The following is a 10,732-nucleotide window of genomic DNA, read 5'->3' as shown; positions in this document are numbered from 1 at the left end:
AAAGAACCCCAGAGAAATTGCCAGCTCTTTTGATTTTTATGTCTATACGTGCAAATGTAATGCATTATGGTGGAAAATACAAAGGGATACAAAGACTGAGAATTAGAGACTGGGATCCTGGGAGGTCTCAACTTGGTCTCAACTCCCTCTGAGTCACCCCAGTTGAGGGCCACATTTTCCCAAGGGTCCTTGGCACCAAGGTGTGCAGCCACATTTAAAAAAGCACCTGATCTTTCTATTTTTTTCTTTTCTTTTTTTTTTTTTAAATCTAATTATTTATAAACACCCACCTCAAAAATCCACCTTGTCATGCCCATACATAACTGGCCCGTTTTGTCCATCCCTTTGGACAAATCCCCGTGCCAATCCTCAGGCTGGCATTTGCGGCTGCCGGGAAGGCGCCGTGTGTTTGTTGCTGCTGTTTGCTCTGCAGAAGGATCTGAAACAAGAAAATGGGCCTGTGAGGTGGTTTCGTAGCCCTAGTACAGAAATTGGACGAGCACTCACCATAGAAACGGCGGCAGTGTGTGAGCCTGGTGCTGCAGCACAAGAGAACAATGAGCAGTGTACCTAAACGCCTCCTTTGTATCCCTCTGCAGCCCGTGCTCCGTGGGGCAGGGACCAGGGACTGTGGGGTGGCACCTCTCGGGGGAAAAAGGGGTGGCCCCACTGTGTTTGGGATGCGGCAGAACTCCAACCTTACCCCAACTTTTAAGGGAATTAAATTTGCCAGGGACCGTTTTGCTTTCCTGGACTGAGGGTAGATCCCATCGGTTTGGGAAATTTTGAGATCCCTCTGACATGGAGCAAAATATGGGTGAAAATTTACCAGAAAGGGCTGTTCTCCTGCAGGATCACTGATTTAAAAATAGATAGCAGTTCCCAGTGCAGTGGTGTTTCATTTGTCGTGCATAACCAGCCCACCTGCCCACACTGTGCTTGGTGGGGTTGAATGTCTGAATCTGTGTCTGCCATGAACTTCGTGCAAACCCTTCTCCCCTCCTGCTCCCTCTTTGCCTTTTCCTTGGCCAGGAATGATACCTTCTGCCTGTCTCCCCGCAGTGTTGTGCACCTCAGTGCCTATGGGGTGAAAAATGCTGTATAAATGTTAAAGTATGTTGTTACAAATGTGAAAATGGTTTTGTTTGTTGCAAAATGGCACGTTTTAACGTTATACTCGTGTTAAAATACAAAATTCAGCCTCCTAGCAGTGAGCACCTGGAGAGCCTGAGTCCTGCTGCTGGTGTGTTTGTGCTGAGCACTTGCCAGTACCTCTGTGCTGGGTGGCCCCCAGCCCCATTCCCGTTCTCCTCACAGTCTCCAAAGAGCCCAAAAGGGATGCCTAGTGGTCTGCTCCAAAAGGAGAAGATGGATGTGTGTGGGGAGGAGAAGGTGCTGGGAAGGCAGGAGGCAGCTGGTGTGCAAGGCTGCCCGCTCTGCTAGGGGTGGTGCAGCGGGTCCAGCTGTGGAGCAGCATGTTTTGGGGTGAGCTGCTGGAGACTGCCAGCTTTGCTTTGCTTTTTCTTTTCTTTTTTTCTTTTTTTTTTTTTTTAATCCTCTTAAAAAAGTGTCAGGATAAAGAACTATCTTCCTTGGCTGCTTGCAAGAGTTGACACCTTTTTGAGTTGTGACTCAGACACTTAAATACAACCGTGGCTTCCTGTGGGCACCAGAGCTCTGGCCACATCCTCTGGCATATTTTGTGCCCTGCAGCCAGTTTGCTTTGGCAAAAGCTGGGGGAATTCAAATGTTACGAGCAGGTGCTTTGGAGTTTGGTCCATTCTCTGCATCGCAGCAGTGGTGCTTTGCCTTCTTCACTGGCTGCAGACCCTCACGTTCACCCCATTCTCCTGCAAATGCATCACCCTCGTGTAGGAAAAGGTGCACAAGCAAACCTGGTGTGTTTGAGCCAAGTGGAATGCCCTCAGTTGGGTTTACAGCAGGCTGCTTTCCATTTTCTGTAGGGTTTAAGCTAAACCACTTTCAAAGCAAAAATCAGAGTCCAGCTGCTGTGAACTCCTAATTGGCACCTCAGCACACCCTGGCCTGTCAGGCTGTCTGTAGGTGGGTACACAGGAGCTCCTCTAGCATGGATTTTTCCCATGGTGTGGCTTTGTATCCACACGTGGGCAGCGGGGCTGTGGGGTTGGAGCACCCCTGGCCCCGCAGCTCTGCCCCGTGTGTGGCTTTTCCTGCAGTCAGCTCAGCCTGCTGGTGTGTCTCTGTGAGTTTGGTCAGGCCTTAGCGTCCTAAACTGGGAAGAATTTCATAAAGCACTAGAAACCCAACTTTGGGAGCTAAATAATAATAATCAGGATTTTTTTTGTCCCCCCCCTCCCCCTTCTCCTTACTACAAACAAACAAAACCCCTGCATTGCAGCAACTGCTGAATTGCCTGTACCACAGTCCTGGTGATTAATCACTCCTCTGGTGAAACTGTGAGCAACTGGAACCGAAAAGGACATTTTTTTTTGTTAGACTACATTTCACTTTTGCTTTTTTTTTTGTTTCACTCCATTTACAGCTTGAAACGTTTCCTGGTGGCACCGCTGTGAGCCTGGTGCTGGGAGGAGGCTCCGCTCCAGGACGCACTGGAACTCCTGGAGGTGCTGGCACTGCTGGAGACAGGTCCCTGCTGTCACCTCCTGCCTGGGCCTGGGGGGGGTGTCTCTGGGTTTTTCCTGCTCTTTAACACATGGCATTAGATTTGCAGAGCATTTGCTCTTCGTGGTTATTGCAGATCTCGGTGTCCTGCAGTGAGCTGCCTGGGGAACCCATCTGGACAGTCTTTAGTGAGGGCAGGAATTCGTGGTGCCCTTTGTATTTGCTCATCTAACACTCAGCCTTTTTGTTTTTCCATTTTTTTTCCCTAAAGTTTTCATTGTTTTCAGCACATTCCTAATACTATGAAGAAGATGATCAGGGGCCAGAGAACTGACCCTCTTGTACTATATAACGGGTTTTTTTTTCCCCAGAGTTAGAACTCTTGTTCTTTCTGTCCTGGCAGCCCCACCTCAGCAGTGTGGGCTCTGCCTGTCCATCAGCATGGAGAAGCAGCAATCCTGTGGGGAAAAAAGTACAGTCAGTCAGGCCTGCAGCAGACTCTGGAAGTGTAAGGGAACTGAACTGGGATTGCCAGTGTAATGTGTTTCCTGACCTTGGTGGCCTTTACAAGCACAACAGAAAAGTGTTTTCGCCTTGTGGCTGTGGTTATTAATATTTTCTAGAGGTTTATCAGACCATGGCAGAGACTCATCAGCAGAGGGAAGAACACTGGGGGGCTGGTGTTGTTTCTGCTCATCCTTTGCCGTGTTTGGTGAACAACACGAGGTGCCAGGATGCTGTCTGACCACAGACACACGTTGTTCTGCCAGGCTGGTGAACTCCCTGTGGGGAGCACATGGAAAGGGGAGAGCGATGCTCTTAAACCTCTGCCACCTTGCAGATGGAGGGGGGAAATCTCTGAATGATGTGCAGGGCAAGTCTGATGCACGATTAAAGTCTGAGTGACGTTGAGGCCTCATGATATCATATTTATAGACTCTATAATTAAATAAGCAAAGCAGATCTTCAGCCACAGTCAGGAGACACATACTATTGCTGTCCCATTCCCAGCAAGGCCATTGATGTGTGGCAGAGAGGTCTGAACAGGAGCTTATGGGCATAAAAGTGTCTTTTTTTACACTGTGTGGCTGGTTTGATAGATGTTACCTCTGCCTCCCTCCCTGTGTTGACTGTGATTTCACTTTCCTCCAAAGCAATTGATTTTCTCCCTGGGGCTCCAGCGATGGTTCTGTCACTGTCTCTCCTTGCTGCTGCAGCTGGTTTTGCTGTGCAGGGGTTCTCTCATGGAGCTGTGACTCCAGGAGATCAGTTGGCCACTGCAGCAGTTCAGATTTGCAGGGTCTCATTCATGGCTCTCTTTTCCTTTTTTCCCTTTCCCTGCAGAACACAAGTGCCCAGTGGACCAGAGGGAGCAGTTGGAAGAAACCCTGCCTCTGATTCTGGGCCTGATCCTGGGCTTGGTGATCGTGATCACCCTTGGCATTTACCACATCCACCTCAAGCTGACAGCCAGCCAAGTGCAGATTCCTCGGGACAGATCTCAGTACAAGCACATGGGATAGGGAGCAGGATCGAGCAACCCGAGTATTCATCAGGTAGAAAAAGCAAAAGCACTTTTTTTCCTGTGGGTGAGGAAAGGTTAGGGGGGGGCAAGAGATGGTATTCACAGCACCTCATGGTGAGCATTTCATGGGGACACGCAGGTCAGGGCCGGGCCTTCACTCAGTCAGGGCAGTCTGTAAGAGGACTCGGTGTCTGATGTGAGGTGTCTGTGGCAGTAGGTGGTTTGAATACCTTCTTAAGCAGCTGGGCTGATCATCTGGAAACAGAAATGCTTCACATGTCAAAGTTTAACATTGGGAGCAAAATTAGCTTTTTTTCTTTTTTTTTTTTTTTTTTTTTTTTTTTTTTTTTAACCTCTCCCCTGTGCTGCTCTGGGAAGTGTTGAGCCCTCTCTGCTCCTGTCCATGCAGGGAGCAGGGCTGAGGGACAGAGTCCCTTCATTCAGGCCCTTTAATGAAGGGACTCAAACCACATTCCTAAGTTTGCACCCATGTTAAGGACAGCATGGAGGCAAATACAGGTTGTGTTTTGAAAAAAAAAAATAATTAAAGGTCAGAACCTGGAGCTGATATTAATTGGAATAACTCCAGTGGAGCAGATCACAGTCAGCTGTGGAGCTGACCCCACACTTGAGATCGAGTGAAGAAAGTTTGTTTTTGCTTCTTGAGCCACATCTGAACTCAACTTTAAAAAAAAAAAAGTTTAAAAAAAAAAAGTATTGATACACAAATTATAAAGTGCCGTGCTACTGCAAGTCAACTGAGAAATGCTTCTGGCTGGACATCCTGCACGTATTGTGATTGTTGTTGAGATGTTACATTGCTACCTGCAACTGATATTTTCACAACAAAACAAAAAAAAAAAGAAGAAAACAGTAATGTTCAAGTTACTATGCAGATTATTCAGGTATAATCTAATGTAACAGAAAAAATATAAGGGAGTCCTCGAAATCTATCCTTAAATGTAGACAATTTTTAAAATTAATTAAAACATGTACATACATAATAACTTGATTTGCCTTCTTCTTTTGAAATGATGTAATGCTTTGTCCTAACTCCATGATACCTCATGGAATTGGTGCAAAAATACCTCTTGCTGAGTGGATGTTAAATGTAGGATTTATTCTAGCAGGAGTTTTGGAGCAGATGGTTTGGTGAAGATATGGTGGTGGTTCAGTATTCTGTGATTTGTTGGTTATTTTTAATATTACTCTAATCTCTTGGTTGCTTTTCTTACATGTTTTGTGGGCAATGGTGTTTCAATCTGGTACTGCCCAGTTTCCAGTGAAGCCTTTGACTTCCCTCAGCAGGAGTTAGTCCAGGCCTTGAGTTAACTTAGGGTATGCAAAATACTTTCTCGTTCTTTAAGCTGGTTTGATCCAAGCAGTGACTCAGACAGACTGTCCTCTTTCTGCTTAAACCCAAATAATAATCAAAAAAACCCAGTAATTTCAATGCTGTGAAATGTAAGAGGAGAAACTTCACTGGCTTTTAATGCTGTAACCTCCTCCAGAATTTACAGGTTTTTTTGTTGAAGGTGGATGCAGCACGAGCCTTCCTTTAGTCTTGTCTTACTCCTGGTCTCATTCCTATATATTATGCTTGGCTTTTTTTTTTTTCTCATTTGGATTTAAGAAGCAAAATTATTGCACTATTGGTGCTTGTGGCTTTGCCCTTTTCTCTCAACACTCCTGTGAAAGTGTTCTGGGCAGGCTTTAGCTGACCGAGTGCCACTGCCTACAATGAGCTGATTATTAAAAAAAGGTTGTTTTAGAGGCAGTTAGGAAAAGCCAAAGGTAGCAGGAGGGTGAATAAAAGGATTAAAGGTTCATCCTCAATAGAGAGGAGCCACAGTTATCAGCTTTGTCCTGCCTCACCCTTGTCTACCCTCCAGCCAGAAAGGCTCTCCCAGCCAGCTCCATCAGCCTGGCACATCTGTTCCTGTATTTGACATCCAAAAGAATAATGGGATTAAAAAAAAAGGAAGCAAACAGCTGAACTGCAGATGCCAGAGGAGCCCCTCCATGGTCGTTGTCTCCCAAACAGCACACTGTGGCCGGGTGGCTGCAGGAGCGGGATACTGGGATGGCCCCGTGTTTGAAGGCAGCGAAACCTGGGGCTTGGCTGAGCTGCCAAGTGTCACTGTAGGAGAGGGCAGTGGCTGAGGGATGGGCATAATATCCCCAGGGTGGTTTGGGAGTTTGTGCCTTGCTCAGCTGAAGCTGCTGGTGGGTTTTAGCCTTCAGCCTTTGGCCCCGTTGTTGCTTCTCCCCCTGCAGAAGGTGAGCGAGACCCGCCTGGTGTAACTGGGAGATGCTCTCAAACATCTCAACGTGTGGTTAAGGTGGAAAAAATGCTAATTTATGGCCGACTCTGCAAACTGATTTTAATTCACCCTGCAGTGACCCTGTTGGGGTGGTCACAGCAGGGCAGCTCACAGGAAGCTGTCCTTGCCTGATCCTGCTGCTTGAGCCCTGGCCAGTGCACTGAAGTGGGGCTGACCCCCCAAAAACTGGTGCAGCTCCTGTGACCCTCTGCCTACAAACATCAAGAACTTTTGTTGCTTTTCATGTCAGATGATGGAGGTTTCCCCTTAGGAAGCTCCTGGCATCACTTTCAGGTGGAGTGTGTCTGTAAGCTATTAGTTGCATGAATACAGTAATTATTTTTGTTTGTTTTCTGAATTGATAGAAAATAATTTTTTTGTTGGATTGAAATGTTTTTCCCTCTCTTTTGGGGGGAAGAAAGGAAATAGAACCAATAATTTCAGCTCACTGGCAGTTTGTGCCCCAGACTGATGTATGTTGTATAAAGGAAGTTATTTATGATGTTGGGTGAAAACCCTTTGAATATTTTAATCTTTTCCATCCTTTTGTTAATATTTACTGAATTTGATCTGAATTTTCCATTGCTTAAGGCTTTTCAAGCCTATTTATGAAAAAATTATTTATGAGGTTATAACAGCTGTCCAGCTTCCCTCCTGCCCATTCAAGCTACAGCAGCATCTTAAGGATGGCAGCACTTTATTGTGATTTAATTTTATATTTATCTTTCATTCATTGATGGCTTATTATGGGCTAGCTGCAAATTGAATGCTTTGCTTTATATAGATGTTTATGAACACACCAGTTCATGGTGGATAAATATAAGAAACTTATCACCCTACTGAGCTCTTTAAGGACCTGTAATAATTAGGCACTTACTAAAGCAGCTGCTAATGACTTACCAAGTACTTATGATTAGAACTTTAATTATAAATTATTGATGTATTGCTGAGGAGGGGACTTACACAGCCAGCAAATGTCCCGGCCTCTGCTACTGAAATGATGGGGATTTGTGAATGCTTTTAGAACTGTGACCTCAGAAAAAGCCATCATTCCTTAGTGCCAGGTGGGAATAAACTCCCTGGAGTACCTGGACATAACGTGGAGCTCGGCATCAGCTTCAGTCAACTGTGCAACCCAAGGTAACAGACCGTGGTTATTCCCTGCTTTTTGCCCAGCTCTGGCTTTATTTGAAGTGCTGAGGGTGAAACAGCTGAAGTTAAGATTTCTTGTTTGTTTGTTTGGGGTGTTTTGGTTTTTTTCTTTTAGGTGATGGCTAATGTATCTTGAAATATTTACTGATGTCAGCAACCGAAAGTAATCAAGAGTAATATAAAAACCTCACTTATAAGACTTGGAGGTGGCAAATAACATTGTAGCTTCATCAGCTGACTGGTGCTGCTGGGGAAACTGGGAGGAATGTTGTCAGCAGGCGTGAGAGCGGAATGGTTGTAAGCCAAAAATTAAGGATGTGTAAGGCCAAAAAAAAAAAGGGATTATTTAAGAGGCAGGGAAAGCAAGGTGGAAATGTTCCAAGAGGGACAAGTCCTTCTGGAGAACTTCATCTTGCAAAGGTGTGTGGGTGTGCTCGTCACTTCTCAAAATGCTCTGTACTGTCTGACTGACCACAGTCTGGAGGTTTTATTCAAGTGCTGGCATTGCCAACTCGTGTTGAAACATGTGGGTTTTTTCTATGTTTAGAGGAGAATTGTTTATTTTTCTAACGTAAGTGTGTGTGTGTACATGGGTATGTTTGGGGGGGGCCTCTCAGAATGGTGAAATCACAGTATCTTGGTTTGAAATGCCTATTTGTCTACTATTCTTCTAAATTTAAGCCTGATGTTCTTGGGTAAGTCTTTTTTTTTTTCCCCCTTAATTTTGGGTGAAGGAAAACTCTTTTTTTCTTATTTGCTTGGCCCAGTATTGTGGGACTGAGTCAAATTTATAAAACAGCAAAAAGACACAGGGGAAAAAACCACACTGAAACTTGAAGTGTTTATTAATTAATTTATTTAACTTGCATGTGCATTTGTCTCACCAGTAGCTGGTGTTCACAAAAAAAAAAACCTTTGAAATCGACAAAACTTTCAGTAAACTTGATGAACACTGTTTTAAAGTATCTAATGATAAGAAAGTTGCAGAAAATTCTTCACTTGCACAGCCTAAAATGTGCTGAATATTGAAGAAAAAAACCCCCCAACAACCCCTTTTTTTAATTTTTTTTTTTATTTAAAGATGGTTAAAAAAGTTTAACTTTTGTGGCTAGTACTACAGTTGTGCCTGTATGCCATTGCCTGGACTGGTGCAGCCGGTTTTCCTGAGTTGTCAAGACTACAAAACAGACCCCCTGGAAGGCTGTGGGTGCTGCTCTCGGCTGGGTGGGCACCGGGAGCGTGTTCGCGGCGGGGCGGCGGGAGCCAAACACATTTTCTGTAGTGCCCTCTTAAAATGTGCAAACAGGGTTAAGAAGAGAAAGCAGAGCGGGAGGAGTAAGACACACAGATGTGAGAACATCTATTCAATGTTCCAGTTCATATTTATCTCCCTTTTTTTTCTTTTTAAATTGCTTCTCTCCCTTCAAATACTCTTTTAAGTTTTTAAGGGCAGAACTAAAGGAGCTTCTTTATTATTGGCAACTCTTTTCTCCCAGAGGAAGATCTTTAAGCAACAGCTCCTGCCAGGTTTAGATGTTTGGTTATAATTTACTACAATAAATAACAATTAATTTATCAACTATGAAACTCCATCATAAGAAAGAAACTGCGTTTTCACAAAGTTGGCTTTGTGGTTCCTTAAAGATACCGTAAAATGAGGTCAGTAAGAAAAAAAAAACAACCAAACTTGAAAAACATGGCTTTTGTATCATACATAATTAAAAAGAACTAATCATTAATAAATAAAAATCATTTATCATTGAAATAATTATGAAGCACTTCTAAAAATTTTAAAGGCAAATCTATTTAGGCCTACAGTTAACATGCAAAGTCATCCAACAAATAACACAAAATTGTACCGTAGTAGTCAACTGTTGCATCAACATTCAGAAAGGTCTGGACAGCAGCAGGACTTCTCCTCTCTGGCAAACATCTGGCAGCACATCCCACAGGTCTGCCGGAGCTCTGGGGATCCCGCTGGGTGATCCCTTCCCGCTGCCAGAGCTCGACAGAAACAACAGAGGCTTTTGTGGTGGCAAAACTGGCCCGGTGGTGGCATAAAAAAAGGGCTGGCCGTGGCCTGGGCTGACCCTGGAGCAAAGGCAGGCTGGGTGCGTTGGCTCCCACCCTGGGGAAAGGGGAGGGAGACCCAGGTGCCCACTCACATTCAGCAGCAGCTCTGCCACTGCATCACAGCCAGGCTGCCAGAGTGCCCACAAACATCACTTATCCTTGGCTCTTCAGGCTGCCGAGAGGGTGGGATGAGTGCTCTCCTCACCCCATGGGAAATCTGCAAAACCTTACAACTTCCTAAAGGTGGTTGTGGGCTTTTTTTTTTTTCTTTTTCCTGTTTTCAAAAGGGTTAAAAAAGTAGGAAACTTTAATCTTCTCAAATTCTCGCTAAGGTAACACTTATTACTTCAACTAACACAACAGTTACATGACAAAGTACTGCAAATTATCAAAACGGACTGTACAGAAAATTACAAACTCGTTGCAAAATACATTGCGCTGCTATGACCGAGATAAAAAGTGCTTTGTTTTGTCAGAAAAGCGTTCTTCTGAAACAGAAGTGCCGTAGCCTGCAGTGGAATTCCGGTGTTTCGCTCTGGCTGTGCTCTCCTCGTTACCTTTCCAACCTGTGCATTTGGTGCCTTCTCCCGGGATGGCTGGGAACACAGCAGCGCTGGGGAGCGATGGTCCAGGGTGGAGCGTGGCCTCCCAGCTGGGACCAGGATCACTCCCCTGCCCCTCACACACAGGGAGCACAGAGAGCACTTCCTTGGTTTTTTTATACACTGCATTATTTAGGCAGGGCTGGTTTTCCTTCACAAGGTTTTACTCCTCCCTGCCTGTAGTTCCCACACAACTGCCGGCATTCCCACACGGCCGTTATCCAGACTCTGCACTGACCTTTTCCCAAAAAGCTGCCGGCTTCAGCGATGCCTGTGTTGCCTCATGAGGGGCACAATGCAAGAAGGGGGCCCAGCCAGTTTGAGGAAGGGGTGCCTCAGCAGTTCCTGTGCCGTGGCTCTCTGCGAGGGCTCCCGCACCAGCATCGAGTCCAAGAAGCCCCGGAGCACTGAGGAGACCTGCAACACCACACTGGTGTTAGGGGTGGATAAAA

The 10,732-nt window shown here is 45.3% G+C and overlaps 2 protein-coding genes across 5 annotated transcripts in view; one reads left to right on the top strand and one right to left on the bottom strand.

Annotated features, from left to right (window-relative positions):
- Positions 1–4,431, top strand: part of LAMP5 (lysosomal associated membrane protein family member 5) — a gene marked incomplete at its 5' end in the record, with an annotated part of 8,168 nt that extends 3,737 nt beyond the window's left edge. The window contains one exon of the mRNA XM_029961633.1: positions 3,949–4,431. Within this exon, the coding sequence (XP_029817493.1) occupies positions 3,949–4,127 (179 nt within the window). The remainder of the gene's footprint in view (positions 1–3,948) is intronic.
- Positions 4,432–9,008: 4,577 nt separating this feature from the next.
- PAK5 (p21 (RAC1) activated kinase 5) overlaps positions 9,009–10,732 on the bottom strand; it is a 159,401-nt gene continuing 157,677 nt past the window's right edge. For 3 of the 4 annotated variants that reach the window (XM_018077585.2, XM_018077588.2, XM_018077587.2), the window contains exon 9: positions 9,009–10,697. In XM_018077585.2, the coding sequence (XP_017933074.1) occupies positions 10,542–10,697 (156 nt within the window). In that variant the 3' untranslated portion in view covers positions 9,009–10,541. The remainder of the gene's footprint in view (positions 10,698–10,732) is intronic. The other variant, XM_008924822.3, reaches the window with a different exon arrangement.

This window comes from Manacus vitellinus, unplaced genomic scaffold (genome assembly GCF_001715985.3).
Source record: "Manacus vitellinus isolate BGI_N305 unplaced genomic scaffold, ASM171598v3 scaffold_38_pilon, whole genome shotgun sequence".
Taxonomy (NCBI): Eukaryota; Metazoa; Chordata; class Aves; order Passeriformes; family Pipridae; genus Manacus; species Manacus vitellinus.
Note: the sequence above shows the minus strand (reverse complement) of the source record. Positions and strands in the feature narration are given on the sequence as shown.